The sequence below is a fragment of the Dipodomys merriami genome, unplaced genomic scaffold, assembly GCF_024711535.1.
Source record: "Dipodomys merriami isolate MVZ:Mamm:240054 unplaced genomic scaffold, mDipMer1.0.p SCAF_44, whole genome shotgun sequence".
NCBI lineage: Eukaryota > Metazoa > Chordata > Mammalia > Rodentia > Heteromyidae > Dipodomys > Dipodomys merriami.
The window spans coordinates 7,104,043-7,120,538 of record NW_027206002.1 but is presented as its reverse complement, the minus strand read 5'-3'; the positions used below and the strand labels follow the sequence as shown (position 1 = coordinate 7,120,538).

Genomic DNA, 16,496 nt, shown 5'->3' with positions numbered 1-16,496 from the left:
TATCTCAGCCTCCTGAGTAGCTAGGATTATAGATATGAACCACTGATGCCCAGCTGTTTTATTTTTTCCTTAAGAATGCTGCTCTACCTCTTGAGCCACAGCCACACTTCTGGTTGTTTGGTAGTTCATTGATGATAAGAGTCTCACAGACTACCCTGACTATGCTGGCTTCAAACCACCATCTTCAGATGCTAGCCTCCTGAGCTGCTGGGGTTATGGGTATGAGCCACCAATGCCTGGCTCCATTTCTTCATCTTGACACTAAAATGAATCTAATGTCCAAGGACTGTGTTAAAGCCATCTTGTGATCTGATAGCAATTAGACAATTCAAGGTCAAGTGTCAGTCCATTTTCACAGCTTTCCTTGCTTGGAATCGCAGAATGAAGGAAGGGAGGAAAGAGACAAGAAGTTGTCTCGTGATATTTACCATGCCTGGAAACGGAAGTAACATACACATTTCCAGATTCATCTTCTTCCTCCAACACAGTTTTTTTTCAGAGATTATGAATCTGTGTTCACATGTAAGTGCTAGATCTATGAAAAACAGTATGAATATAGATGTCAGATATATTCATTCATTCCTGTGTACATGCACTATGTTCATTCATTCCTGTGCGCAAGCACTTGGCGATATTTGTTATACTGCTAGGTAATAAATCTATAACAACAAATGAAGTCTTTACCCTGATGAAGCCTATGTTTCAGTAAGAGTCTATTTTTAAGGTAACAGTGGCTGCTGTAATGAACAGACCAAGATTATATAACGGCTTGTATCTAACAGAGTAGCTGCTTCTCCTGTGAGGGTACATGGCCCGTGTTTTCCCGCCTTGATAAGTAGATGTTGTCCTTGACATTATTTGTGGACCTGAAATAATTGGGTTTCACGTCCCCTCACCACCTATAACTTTATTGTCTTTACGGAGCAAGGCCTGAAGGATGCCTCGGATCAGCCTTGCCTTAGACCCGGTCCTTATCGAGTCTGCCCTCATTCCATTGGCTGGGATTTATCTGTCTCCCCAGGGAACATGGCCAAAATCTAGTTGTCCACTATAAATTACTGGGAATTAATGATAGCCAGAAAAAATTAAACAGATTCTTCAGAGAGAGAGAGAGAGAGAGAGAGAGAGAGAGAGAGAGAGAGAGAGAGAGAGAGAAAGAAAGAAAGAACCAGGTAGGGTGGTTGTGGAAGCCCCCCGGCTTGTCACAGGTGACTGGAGGTGACATCTAAGTTCAGTTACAGAGGTGAGCTGCCCTTTATAACCATGGCCTCTCCGTGACACGAGCAAGAACTAACCTGTTAGACGTGAGCCGTTATATAATCTTCAGTCTATTTGTTACAGCAGCTAGAATCAGCCTACAGGTAAACAACCCCCTCCCTCCATTGAAATAGAGCCTTTACTAAAGGAAAGACTCTATTTTGATTATTAGAATAGAACCCCCCCACACACAACATTGGGACATGGATAAAGACTATACATTGCAGATCCAACCAGTTTCAGAGTGGAAATATTTGAAAAGAAACTTATAACCTTACTGAACATATGTAGACCATTTTCTTGTATTCTCTAAATAGCACAGCGCAACCACTATTAACTCTGAGTTTGCATTGTACTAGCTATAAGTAATCTAGAGCTTTCTTAAAGCATCTGGGAGGATTGTGTGCATTGCACCATTTTATACAAGGGACTTGAGCATCCGTATGGGGGCGTGTGTGTCCTGGCATGAGCCCTGTGCACATGCCAAAGGACAGCTACAAATTGTGCTACGAAAAACCCAACAACAACAACAACAACAACAACAAAACTACCGTGTTTGGTTTTTTTTGAATAATGATGATATGGGACTGGGCATGGTGGCACATGTCTATAATTCCAGCTACTCAAGAAGTGGAGACTGGGGCTGGGAAGGTGGCTCAGTGGTAGAGCACTTGCCTTGAATGCTTGAGGCCCTGGGTTCGATTCCTCAGCACCACATAAGCAAAAAGAAAAAAAACCAGAAGTGGTGCTGTGGCTCAAGTGGTAGAGCGCTAGCCTTGATCTGAAGAGCTGAGGGACAGCGCCCAGGCCCAGAGTTCAGACCCTATAACCAGGCCCCCCCTCCCCCCAAAAATGTGGAGACTGCAGAGATCACAGTTCTGGACTAGCCTGGGCAAAAAAAAGAGTGAGATCCCCATCTCAACAAACAGATCAGTCCTGTGGGAAGCAGAGGGCTGAGTCTCATGGTTCAAGGGGTCAGCTCTAGGCAAAAAGCATGACCCTAGCTGAAAATTAGCCTCAAGTCAAAATGGGTTGGAGGCATGGCTCAAGTAGTAGAGTACTTGCCTAACAAGTACAAGGTTCTGAGTTCAATCCCTAGAACTACCAAAATAATAATTTTAAAAAGGTAATATGATATTATAGGTTATGACACGAACAAGTAATCCCTTTTCTTAAAAACAGTGGATTATAGACTTTTTGGAGAATTTTTGTTATTTATTAAAGCCATGGTCTCTCCAGATCAATATATTAGGGTACAATCAGAGCATTCTAGACTGATGTGCCCAGACTGCAGTTACTGTCTGTTCCGAAAGGCACTTACATAAAGAAAGAAATACTCGCCTTTCCCTCCCTCAGCGTCTCCCACCCATCTTGGATGTATTTATACTGTTTTGACAAACAGCACATCTTGCAATTAAATTCTTTACCAACAGAAGTCTAGGGGCCCGCTCAGCTTTCACTCTCCTCATAACAGAATAATTTCAGGAAGTGCCACGCTGATTAATTATACTAAAAGCGGCTTTAGTGATAGTTTCAGAATACAGGATTAATTCACGTAACACAGTAAATACAAATGGTGGATTTTCCCGACTTGATCTATGAAACCATTACAGCGTATTGGGCAGATATGTATGTACTTTGGCACGAGCCTTCTGCCGAGCTGTGGCAGAAATTATGCATCTCTGGGAAGGGAACGGATGAACGGATGGAATCCGACGCCCAGTCCGTGGCACTTAGGGGAAGTGTGGTCCCACATTAAGCACAGCGGCCCTGGAAGGAAATGTAAAATGCATGAAAGAGTCGATGTAAAGCACTGGTTGTGATCAGCAGTGCTGAGGGATACTGCTTCTTTATATGCTTTGTAGTTATAGGGACTCACCCACAAAATATATTCATATATTCTTCTCCCTTTAAGGTTGTAACTGGTTGCGCTCAATGTTATGTGCCAGAGACTGTGCTAGGTATTGTACCAACTTGATGCCCTCCTGTTCTTCTTGATCACTGTCTTCTAAATGAGCACGCTGCCTTCTGCATTTGTGCTCTTTAAATATTCAACGCTTGTTCCCACCACTTACAATTCCATCTTCCTGAGAAACTCTTCAGCCATATCTCTGAATTGCTAGATACCCATTACTCAGGCTTCAGACAAAATGTCAGCGGCTCAGAGACATCTTCCTGAAAATAGCGCCAGTCTCGCCATAGCCCCCTCCTGCTTTATTTTCATTTGTTTTGAATTTGTTGCAACCTAAAATTTGCTTGTGTTACTTACTTGTGGATTGCTGTGCACTCAACTCTTGGTAGCTAAATATTTCCTCAGTCTTGCTAGTCACTGCTTCTCCAGTGTATAGAATAATTCCCGGCACACGGTAAGACCACAGCTCATCCCTATGAGTAGGTAACTAGCCAGGCACCAGTGGCTCACGCCTGTGATCTTAGCTACTCAGGAGGCTGAGATCTGAGGATTGTGGTTTGAAGATGGCCCAGGCAGAAAAGTGTGAGACTCTTATTTGCAGTAAACTACTCAGAAAAAAACAAAAACAAACAAAAATAAAACCTGGAAATGGTACTGTGGCTCAAAGTGGGAGAGCACTAGTCTTGAGCACAAAGAGGCTTAGTGACGGTACCTACGCTCTGAGTTCAAGCCTCAGTACCAGAAAAAAAAATTACAAACCAGCACATGATAGAGTTGGTGATGGCTCAGGACTCAGACCCTACAAGCCGAGTGTTAGCCAGCCTGGCCTTTTCTCCACCCATATGCCATAATTGTTCACCAGGGAACACACCTGACCATTCTGTCAATGTTTAACTCACTTCTTCCTGGAGCAGCCAATGAGGACAGGGGAACAGAGGGGTCCCATTAACCACCAGTGATGTAATCAGAACTTGTCCCTTAGACCCTGATCTATCAAAGGAGGAGGAAGGGTCACGTCTCCGAGTGTGATTTTCAGAATTAGCCTGTGTCACAGCTCAAGAGGCAGAAGCAGGGTAGTTTCCAAATGCCTAACTTTCTTTCAATTCACGTATGGGAAGTGCCCCCGTTCTTGTCTTCCTGTAACAGGATAGTTTGGCCTTGAGAACTTAAGTGAAGAATTAATTCAGTGAGCCATCCTCTTGCTCCAGTAGCTCTGTCCTGTAACTCCACACGTCCTCCATAATTTTTAATGACTTATTAGAGATCTTTCAACCACATAGAAACCAGCGATCGGGCGCATTTCTGAGAATATCCCATTCAGTCAAGGATATTTCAAAGGACGGAGTTAATGAGGACCTAACTACTGCAGGCCATTTGTACGTAAATAAGACTGAAACTGGAGTCAGCCGCAAGGACCCCGTCCTGGTGTGCTAGAAGATACCAAGAGGATGCACGTGGCAGAGCGAAGCCAGGACCGCGTGCTGTGTGAGGACCCAGGCTGTCCTGGGCTAGATAGTCATGTCTGTGGATCTGAGGTTTCCCTGCAGGCTCGCCTCTGCTCTTAATTTGTCCTCTAGTTTTTGAGGATGTTTTAAAATTTCCCAGGCCGCACTTTTGTAAGCTGTAAAGGGGGGTGTAGCACAGATTCTCAGTGTCAGAACTACCAAGGATTCCTTTGATCATTTTTTCCCCCCTCTGCAGACCTCATATGATGACATATTTTTTCAATCTGATTGCGTTTATGGAGTAAGAATCACACTCTCCCTACTTTAAAATTATTCAGAGCCATGTAAAACTGCCAGTTCGGGGCTGCTCGCGTGCGAGAGACAGCCAACATTTCCATATGGAGTTGATACAGCATGAGACAAAGGAAAGTTACCAAATAGTTCAGGACGCTGCCTTATTTTGGAGGCATGTAAGATTCCCTTTCTGCAGAGTTGTCCTCCCTCCCTGACTACATTTGCAATCGCTTCACAGAAAGCCACTAGATGGTTGAATTCTTGAGTCTCTGGTGGCTCTACTGTTGGACCCATTCAAAAGGTCCGGATTCGTCAGATAAGGAAGAAGTGTGGTTGAGGGTGGAGACTTCGCGCCGGTGAAGTTGTATAGCAGTTTCAGATTTACAGAAAAAAATTCTCATCTACATCCTGTATATATTTTCCCCTAAGGTTTCTGTCTTACGAATGTCATGATGAATGCCACCCATTGTGACAAATAAGGCCCCAATAATCATTGATTCTTATTAATGAAATCCCGTGGTTTACAGTAGGGCTCACTTTGTGTTGTATGTGTTGTAAGTGGTAGAGCTCTAGCCTTGAGTGCAAAGAGGCTCAGGGACAGTGCCTAGGCTGTGAGTTTAAACCCTAGGAGCAGCAAAAAAAAAAAAAAAAAAGATAAAAAATTAGCACATACGGTAATATTAGTAGCCAGAGCTAATATATTGCACAAAATACTTTGTTTTGCTGACCTGAGAGTCCTGTCCTCTGCCTCATTCCTCCCTGCTCCCATACAGATTGTTTTACTGTCTCCATAGTTTGGCTTGTTGCAGAATGTCATTGAGTTGGAATCGTGTACTTCATAGTCTCTTCAGATTGGATTTTTTTTCCTGATTTAGTAATATGCATTTAAGATTCCTCCATGCCTTTTTAAGGCTTGACAGCTCATTTCTTTTTATCACTAAATGGTATGCCATTCATTGGGTGCCTTCCAGCTTGTTTATCCATTCACCCTTTGAAGGACATCTTGGCTGCTGATGTCTTAGATTTAGTTGAAATTTTTATTGTTGTAATTGTAGACTTATACACCATTGTAAGAGGTAACATGGAAAGAGCTTGTGCCGATTTTAACTAGACTGACCTGATGGTAACCTAGTCCCCCCCCCCCAATTACAGAACAATACTACAAGCAGGATATGTATATTGATATAATCTACTATCTTATTCAAATTCTCTAAATGTATTTATACTCATTTGTGTGGATTTTTTTTTTAGTTCTATCAACCTGTATTGCAGGTACAGATTTGTTTATTTACCATCACAATCAATGTATTAGGCACTTACATCACACACAAAAAAGAAGCCTCCACTTGTCCTTTTAAACCACACTTTCAGTATCTCTATGTGTCTAGATTTCCTTTTGTAGAGATACTTGTCAAATTTTGTTAGGGACCAAGTCAATGGCTTCATTTAAATGCAATCTAAAACCTGTCCCAACCTAGAGTCACATTCTGAGGGGTGGGACAAATCAGCCCAAAGCATATAATATGTAAACTCTTGGAATTAGATTTGTTTTCCAGTCTGAATAATCCTTTGGAGATTAATACAGGTGTGTCAGTGGTTTGTTCCCTTATAATTACTGTGTACTATTCCATGGAATGCTAACCCCTTTCATGTTCTTAGCTCATGTGCTTCAAGTTAATGCTTTCAAATCCTTGTTAATAAGGATCCTCAGCAAAACAAACGGAAGCTAGAGGTGAGGAAACCACGAGCCCAGACCACTTTACCACTGATTCCTTTTTACTCAGTTATGCTGGGCCAGTACTGAAAATCCATTTTTCAATAGTCATTCAGAATTAACTCACTAAAACTGTTTTGTGGAGGAAAAGCAGTACCAAAAATATTCTAAATTAAGACGTTCAGCATTCCTTTCTAAATTAAAACACTCAGAATTCCTTTCTGGGTGAATCTTTTCTCTAATTTGGTATCTGTTTAGAAAATGCTCAAGATCCAGAATTCAGGAGTCCTGGTTGCTTTTGTTACAAGTCCTTCCTTCCTAGATGCTGCTCCTTGTATGTCAATGTGCTCTTCTATTCGTGACTGAATTCATCAACATGTATCCTTCTGCAGATGTGCTCACAAGACCAGAGTTGTGCTGCACGAATTGTAGATCGCACGGTTAGTCCAGAGAAGGCTCCTTTGTGGGCCATGGTGGCTGGCAGAATTCCTCTCTGGTTGGCGTTATTAGGGAAACTATAATTTGTCTTATTCATAGGCTATTACCAAAGAAGTAAGGTTTCATGGTGTTTCAAGCCTAGCATGTAACAAGCTAAGATGGAGGTCTGTTCTAGAAAGCAACGTTATACCAACCAGGAATTTACCTCAGCAGATCTCCCTTGAGCTGTAACTTATCCTTACCATTGGCCCAAATTATTAGAGAATCATCACAGAGAAATGTTCTTGAACAGGACATTCTGCAGTGACAGAGATGTTCAAGTTCACCTTGTCTGCTATAGAACAGTCGCCACCAGCCACCTGTGGCTATGAGATTTGGAGATGGAATGCTAAATTTGAGTTGGTGGAAGTTTAAATAGTGAAACCTTTAGCTGCTCTCCCGGCCCAGGCAGCTGTAACAAGTAAGAAGCTACCATTAGAACCGCCACTGTAAAATTATAGACCGGTTCCTCCTGTTTAATGGATATCTTTTCTCCGCGCAGGGGAGCGAACAGAGGCATAGAGAGAGAAGGGTAGTTGAATCCAAAGGCAAAATCATTTTCTGTGTTTATCTGTCCCAAATTCAAGCTGTGTTTTATTGACAAAATTTGGGAAGGTTGAAGATTTGGCAGGCCTGTCTGTCCCACTGCCTGCACGAACCCGTCAACAGCTCATTAATCTTGCGTTGAACTAGAGAGGCCCTTTTCCCTCCTGCCACGGGATTATTTTTAAAGGACATTTCAGTGCCCCTTTTGTATCTCTCAGATTTTTTTTTAAAAAGAATTTACAAGTTGCTCCGTGGATTAATTTCAGCAGATGTTTATTTAAGTCTGTCCTGATGGTTTCCAAATTGGAACGAGAAAAATTATTTTGTGGGAGAAATTGTGTGTGTTAGAAGTTATTATTTTTTTGGTCTTTTTTCCCTCTGTTTTTGGTCTTTTTTCCAGTGCTGGAAGTTGAACTCAGGCTCTCTTTACTCAGTCTTTTTTTTTCCTCAAAGCAGGCACTCAACCACTTGAGCCACAATTCTACCTCACCTTTATGCTGGTTTACTGGGGATCAGAGTCTCACAGACATTTTCCCCATAGTTGGCTTTGAACTGTGATCTTCAGAACTGAGTCTTCTAAGTAGCTGGGATTATAGGCATGAGCCACTGGTACCTGGCATAATATGAATTTGTTTTTTTTTTTTTTCAGAGACACACTAGCCATTTATTTTCTAGAGACAAACAGTTAAAAGACCGTCTTCTCTCCAATTTTGATTGGCTTTTCCACTAAATGGTTCTGTCACATTCAGCAGGTGGCCCTTTCCTTGCCAAGAAAAGAAAAACGTATGTTCTATAGTTATTCCTCCCCCCTTAACCGTTTTCTGACATTTTTATTTGATGTTAGGAATTGGATGACAGTGTCTTTAAGACACACGGAATATTTTAAGCTTTAAGTTGGTAACACTTGTGTCTTACAGGTGCATGGTGAATTATTATTGCTTTTTTTTTCCTCCCCTCTGAAGACAGACATCTAGAGTAACCACTGTCTATTTCCTGACACTGGAAACAGACACCGTTTGGGATTCCTTTTATAGTTTTGTCAGCTAACGATCCCAGTGACCACTCAACTGTGGTCTTGTAGTAAATCAAAATTTCTTTGAAAGACCCAGCTCTGTTATATAATTGTTGATGTCTATAGAGTCACGTCACTAACTCTCCTCAAGAGTAAACTTCAGCCATGCTAAATGGCACTAATTCTCACACAATAGTGTTCCCCCCAAAATAAAAAGATAAATTGCTTCTCCCCCCTCACCTCCCACCCTCTCCTCCTCTTAAATTAACCTACAATTGAGGAGAGGTGGCAGACCAGGTTGGCCACAGGAATAAAGAAAGAACTTGGGAAATAAATTTGTGGGCTCAAGTGGTAGAGCAAAAAAGGCTTGAGGGAGAAAATCAAGCGAGCGCAAGGCCCTAAGTTTAAGCCTGAGTACCAGCACATAAGGAAGGAAGGAAGGAAGGAAGGAAGGAAGGAAGGAAGGAAGGAAGGAAGGAAGGAAGGAAGGAAGGAAGGAAGGAAGGAAGGAAGGGAAGAAGGAGGGAGGGAGGACATAACCACAGCATGCACTACTGTTTCAAGCTTTCTCACCCTCCCACGAATGGCTTGTTCTCAGTGGAATTCAGGGGTTCATTCTGACTCAGTGGCCTCTCCACTGTATACAGTGCATTTGAATAAAGCAGATTTAGAAAATAAAATCAACCTGACTTGTGTCTGTGAGCCTTGTAGTCACAGCCAATGGCTCGTGGCCATATCTGAGGGACAGGCAGAGGGAACTCGCCTTACTTTACCAGGCTGCACTTAGATGGAAGAAATTGCCCACGAGATTTTCAAGTATGGCAAGTCCTGGGGGGGGGAGGGGGGTGCGTCAGGGTGGACCGTTGCAGGGCTGTGCCAAAGCCTCCTGCTTCCCCAGTGCCCACGAGGCGATGACCCTCTGTGCTGCCCGCGACCCTCTAGTCAACGGAGAGAAAAGACTTTCTCCTCTGGACCCCAGGCGCCAGCGTGTGCCAAGCCTGGTAAAGCCACTCACCTCTTCCGTCCCTAATACCTCTCAGACCTGAGAACAATTAAAGCCAGTCTTTCCGGGCCACAGGGGAATTAAGGCAAATAAATCAGAAATCTTCAGTCTCCGCTGGAGGCTCGCCTCATTATGAGAGCAGATCTATTAGCCCTCTTGCCGTTGTCTTTCATTTCTCAAGTGAGGTGATTCTAATTAAATTAATCTGCATGTCAATCTATCGGTGATCAATCAAAGAGCCCTAGGTCTCCCTGATGCTGCAGGGGGCTTGCGGCTGACAGGGGCTGATAATGCAGGAAGAAATAAACTGTCGAGCAAAGTTAATTAGTCAACATAATAGGTGGATTAAACAGGAGCGGACCGATCGCTGTTTCTCCTGTCAAAGCATGAGGTGGGAGACCACGTTGCAATTACAGACAATTATTATATTTGGTTGTAAGAGGTCACATGAATAAACATATCTCGGTGGGTTTCGGTTTTAATCCCCTTCCCCATTTAATATAAGGAGAAGTGTAGGTCATTTCTTTTTATTGTTTTAGTCAAAGTTAACTGACACACACATTTGTTTTGGCCCTTCTGACAAGCTAGCTTCAGAATGACTTATGGGAGATTGTCTGGGAGTGTCTGAATTGTGTCTTAGATCAGTCCTGTGTGTGTGTGTAATATATAATTTATATAATCTATACATACAAATATATATATTCTTTAAAAAAAACAGATCTAAGACTTAATTAGCAGGACTTTTTCCCCCCAAGGGGTGGTGATAGTATGTGGGAAGAAAAAGCAAAAAAATATAAGAAATCTCAGGAAGATACCCAGGAGAGAAACATGTAACCCATCCCTCTGCAACCCCTCTCTTTCATTTCTTTCTTCTTAACCCTGACACAGTAGGGAGGAAATATTTAAAGATTCAAAAGCCTTTTATTTGCATGATCGGCTGTGATATCTGCTTCAGTGTCGAAACTGAAGGGTAATTTAGGTGAAACACAACCACCCTTGTGTAAAAAAAAAATATGCTAATAAAGATCCTCTTGTTAAAATTATGGTTAACAGTGTACCTTCTGCTGTGTAACTATAAACTGTGCAATTTTACTTAAAACTACATCAAAAACGTTCCATGCCAAAGACCCACTCATCAATAGCTCCTCTTGTTAGACTTGTATTGCATAAGCACCAGTCATTATGTGAATAGCTATGCAATTTTCTTCAACTCCCAGCTGTTATTTATTTAACTGGAGTTTATTACCCACCATGCTTTTATATGAAAATGTTCATTCATTTTATTCTCTCTCTCTCTCTCTCTCTCTCCCTCTCTCCCCCCCCTCTCTTTCTTGCTCTCTCTCTCTCTCTCTCTCTCTCTCTGTCTCTCTCTCTCTCTGTTTCCAGGTCGTGGTATCTACAACAGTCAACGTGGATGGCCATGTGCTGGCCGTCTCTGACAACATGTTTGTCCACAATAACTCCAAGCATGGGCGGAGGGCTCGGAGGCTCGATCCCTCTGAAGGTACGCCCTCTTATCTGGAACATGGTAGGCGAATCATTTTCATTGGTTGGCATTGCTCTTTTAACTGTGCATTTATTTGGTTTCTTTCCTTCCATGCAATCCCATTATCTACTCTGTTTCAAATTTCAAATGGCCTGTTGAATCGGATTGATCCTCTGGGAGTTTTGACCATTCAAAACAGGATGCTGAGTATTTAACGGTGGGGAAATATCTTGGCTGCCTAGTGTATGTGTGTGGCATGACGCTACCTCAAAATGGCTAGCATCTCATCTTCCTTCACATGGAGAGACTGGATTACCGCTGTAGTCTAAGTTCCTGCATGATTACAGAATGACGAAAAGGCCAGTCCACAGGGGAGATAAAGAAAGGCTCTGAGCCTGGTGCCAGTGGCTCACACCTGTAATCCTAGCTACTTAGGAGGCTGAGATCTGAGGATCATGGCCAGCCTGGGTGGAGAAGTCTGTGAGACTCTTAATGCCAATTAATCACAGAAAAAAACTGGAAGTGGCGCTGTGGCTTAATGGTAGAGCCGTAGCCTTGAGTAAGAGAAGCTCAGGGCCAGCACCCAGGCCCAGAGTTCAAGCCCTGGGACTGGCAAATAAAAAGAAAGGCTCTGCAGCCTGATAGTAATCTGTAATCAATCACCTGTCAATTTCGTTTGGAGATGAGGTCAAGAGTCCAGGTTGTAGATACAGTCAGAATAGGAGACAGACCGAATCTTCACTTCTGTGGGCTGTGTCCTCATCACCAGAACTTGCTTCCTGCTGCCAGGCTTTGGGGGGCCTGGGGGAAGCCACATCTGTTTTGAGAATAACTACAAGTCGATAATGTCTAGGAGAGGACAGGAGGAAGCCAGATAAATGTTTGTTTCAAGCAAAGTGAATACTCCTTAAGCAAAACATGGGTTGGACTGGATGCAAGTCTAGATATATCTAAGTTGTATGTGTCTATAAAGAGTCCACCATTCCATCCATCCAGGAGTCAGTGGCTGAGACTCTACTGGAGAACAAATGTCATCCCATACTTGCTCTCTCACTTGAATTCCCAGTTTGCTAGGTCAGCAGGATGCTTTTGAGAATGCTACCACCCAAATGATCACCTGATTGCCTGACCACCCCCACTCCCACCCTGCGTAGGCCACACGCTGTCAATGCTATAACTCATAGAGTCGAAACTTCCCTTCCCTGCCAACATCCCAATTTAATAAACACACTGCTGTCACCCTTCCTGCCTTACCCCTGCCATGCTTGAGGAATACACGAACAGTTCATTTTATTAATTAGTCAGATGTAGCACTCCTAGATGGGACTTATCACCACATCCAGTTTTACAGACTTTTTTTTCCCCTAAAGTAAACCATCACCTTTCAAAAGCAGCTTCTGTATGGTTTCATTAGTGCTGACATGGATGGATATTGCCTTTTGCAGGCGGCCATTTGAAACACCTGCTCATGAGTTCATTTCTAGGACCATTTCTTTACTTAAAATCATTCTAATCTTAACTTCATAGTAATGTTGTCTTTTTAATACTTTGGGAGTCACTATCTATACTATTGCACAGATGAAGGTATTGAGAGGAGAGGAAGCAGAAAAGCTAGATGAGGAATCAGTGGGCACAATTTGGAAGGCCCTGGATTAAGAAATGTAGAGAGAGAAACTGAGGGGCAGAGGAGTGGTCATACCTGTAGGTGTAGCTCCTCAGAAGGATGATCTAAAGTGGTTGATCTAGCCACTAAAGAGTCAGAATTGGAGCTGTGGCTCAAGTTGTGGAGCTCTAGCTTTGGGTGATAAAGCTAAGGCATAGCACCCAGGGGCCCTGAGTTCAAGTCCCAGACAAGCATTAAAAAATAAAAACAAAGGGACTACCTTGTCCATAGATGAATCGGACTCAACTTGAAAATGGGTAGTCTATAGTTTTACAAGGTGCTCGTTGGGGTTCACATTTCTGCTCTTAGAGAGCCAGTAAAAAATACTGCTAACACTTGCCAATTATCCCTCCAATCAAAAATCCCAAAGTAAGCAAGATAAAAAAAATAAAATACACACACCCTACCAGAAAGAAGAGATTGGTGTATGATGTGTATCACAGTTCCTGGTGCCCACACCAGGAACCCCAAATTCGCTTCTTTGTCTCACTCTGGTCTCTGTGTGACCCCAGAGAAGTCAGCTTTGCAGAGCCCTGGATTGCTTCTTGCAAAGCCGAAGGTGATGGTTGGGAGTGGGGCAGAACACAGCCATGCGTCTCATCTGTGCTTTGGGTGGAGGCAGTGATGTGGGGGAGGAAGGACACGGGGTGGGGACCAGAAGGCAGGCGGGTGCACGCTCTGCTGCCCCCCGGCGCAGCCAGCGTCACTAAAGGGAACAAGAGGCTGGAGGAGCAGCTATCTCAGCCTGGCAAGAATTAACTTCTCTAGCCACTGGTAGCTCACGCCTGTAACCCTACCTACACCAGAGGTTGAGATCTGAGGATCTCATTTCAGAACCAGCCAAGGCAGGAAGGACCATAAGACTCTTATCTCTACTTAACCACACTGAAAAGCCAGAAGTGGAGCTGTGGCTCAAGTCGTAGAGCACTAGCCTAGAGGACAAAAAGCTAAGGGACCTGAGTTCAAGCCCTCGCCCCTCCCCGCCCCCTGCAACATACCATGAGATAAAACTTTCCTAAATTTTAATTGTTGATGACTCATCATGAAAAAGTTCAACTTTAAAGTGGAGAGAGGGGCAGAAGAAAAGGTCCACACAGCAAAGAAGTATCCACAAGCACAAGTTAACACCCTGGCTCCAACACCTCTCAGCTTCCTCCCAGCTCCAGCATTCTCTGCTAGGACTATGTGCTAGTATTTCAGCTGGGATACTTTATTTCAGAATTTAGAGATACTTCTTTCTTTCTCTGCTTTGGTTTAGCAATCCACAGAAGGCTATGTGTGTTATTAGGATATTATTCAAGAAACTGGCACCTTTGCATAAACTGTTGATGGTTAGCCATCACTGAGTTTGCGATTGTGTCTTGTGTTTATTTAAGAATTCCTCCCCTATACCCTCTTTCTCTCTACCCCTACTTCAAAACAGCTACTGTATAGTTTGCTAAGTGTCTTCACCGCTTGAGACCTGTAGAAATCTTCATTCCCCCCACCTCTCTCTCTCCACCCCTATTCTGGGCCTTTTACCACCTCATTTGCAGGTGGCCTGAATTATTGTAAGCAGTGTAGCACATCTCTATTTATATCCTGCCTGTCAGAGAGTTGGGGAAAAGTTCCTTTCATGCCTCGTCCTTCTGCATGTAAGTAGATAAGAAATCATGCTTCACATTCATGCAAGTTTTCCACGTATGACCATGGACTCCGCGTCCCTGCACTGATGAATGTGCCTAGATTGCAAATACTGGGGTTGACAAACATAAATTTATGTCCTAGATTCTCGCACAGTCTGCTGGGGAAGTTGAATCTTGGTACACTGTAGTGGATGGTAATTGTACACCCTCCACCCCACCCCGTACATTTTCTTCATTCATAAATACTGAGATTTTCTTTGGCTGGATCTTTATGGGAGCATTTAATGAGGTTTCTTCTTTAAGCAAGAGCTTTATGGAGGATGTACAGTGGTAGAGAACAGCAACCTCAAAAATGTAACTGCACCGAGGGTTCCAATTTTTACAAAAGCGTAGGCTTGAAACCAAAGGAATTGGATTGTGGCCACCCACAGTAATGCTCAGTGTTACCTGCGTGCTTACCTTGGCTTCTACTCACACGCAAATTCCTAGGTACTACGGGCTGGCAAGCCTGAAGGGGCTTAAGAGACTATTGTTCTTGTCATTGCTGTTTAGCTGGAGGCTCAGGTAGTGTTTACTTGAATTTAAGGCCAATTGTGGTATCAGTTTGTAAATTTCTTCCCCCTGTGGCAAAATGGGGTGGCCTCACTACTGGAGAGAGCAGAGACCCTGTCAGCTAGCATGCACTAACACTTTATTATCTAATGATCTAATACACACCAAGGCAAAGTGCTGGTGCTCATCACCCTGACACGGAATGCCAGGAGAAGTGACTAAATTACTTTATGTTCCATTAGCGCCAGCAATGATGGTGAACTCACTGCAGCATTTATGCAAATACCTGTGAAGACACCCTAGTGGCTTTGTCAGGAAGCCAGCTGACAGGCAGTTTAAATGCTCAGTTTTTAGGGGATCTCTAGCTCTTATGTGAGTCTGTCTGTCTATCCATCCATCCATCCATCCATGCTATACATATATGTGTGTGTGTTTTTTAATAATTTGGTGTGCATATGTTTTCTCCCTTCTATCCCCTCTCTACTTTGGGGGCTGACTGGGAGAGCCCCCTTCCAGGAATGCAAGCCAGCTCTCAACCTGGCATTCTTCACTCTAGGTTGTTTTTGTTGTTGTTTTTAATCATCCGAACATGGTATAGCTTTCATATTTATTTGTGGAAAAAAAATCAATGGAATGATTAATCATGAGTTTTTAGAATAAGGAAATTTTAATGTTTGTGAGTTCTGACATGAGATCCTACTTCATTTCATGGCACAAATACAGATTTTTAAAAAATAAACACACCCATCTTTAAAAAAATGGAAAAGTGTTTGAAATGTAGCTTTTGGTGGGCATCTGATAGGAATGAATTAAATTTCCCTTCAAAGTAATTACAAAGATTGTGGCATGAATTAGAAATGTGCCAGGACCCCCAAATAAGACAAAACAAAAGTGGGCTTGGATCAAACAAACAATATTTTGAGAATTAGCCGGGGTAGACTCGCCAGGGACCGGCCCCTGGTTGTAATTACAATTTGAGAGAAATAGAATCAGGATTTCGCCATTGCCAGTTAGTTCTGACCTTTGGTTCCAGATGTCCCTGACAATATGGTGTTATTCTTGATCTTTAGCATATGACCTTCTTTAATCCTCTTGCTTCGGGGGCTCGAGCAGATTTCGCTTCTGTTGGGTGCTCCTGGGGTTTTGGCTCTGCCGACTCCTCTCTGCCCAGCTGTACTTAAGTGTGTTGCTCTAAGGACATGTAGAGTAAGATGGTTTGAGCTTGACAAAAATCACTGCAAATTGACAAAATCTCATGGAGTTTCCAATAGAGAGAAGAGACCTCTTTCTTCTTTCCTCTTGTGTAATAAGAGTCAAAGACCCTGCTCCTAGAAGGAGGATTGTCAGACTGAAGAGTGGGATTCTAGGTCCTTCTTTACCATTCACTAGCTGTATGGCTTTGTTTCCATGGGTCTGCATTGTGTAGTGTCCGATAAAAGCTGGAGGAGATCATCTCTCTACCTCTGATTAGCACGTGCTGTTCTCTGGTGATCTGAACTGAAGCTGTTAA

At 43.1% G+C, this 16,496-nt stretch overlaps 1 protein-coding gene across 6 annotated transcripts in view; it reads left to right on the top strand.

Moving 5' to 3' along the window:
- The window catches only part of Ebf1 (EBF transcription factor 1), a 415,064-nt gene that overhangs the window by 277,211 nt on the left and 121,357 nt on the right, over positions 1-16,496 (top strand). For 4 of the 6 annotated variants that reach the window (XM_069993923.1, XM_069993922.1, XM_069993921.1 and 1 more), the window contains one exon: positions 11,047-11,188. In XM_069993923.1, the coding sequence (XP_069850024.1) occupies positions 11,047-11,188 (142 nt within the window). The remainder of the gene's footprint in view (positions 1-11,046; positions 11,189-16,496) is intronic. The other 2 variants (XM_069993925.1, XM_069993924.1) reach the window with 1 other exon arrangement.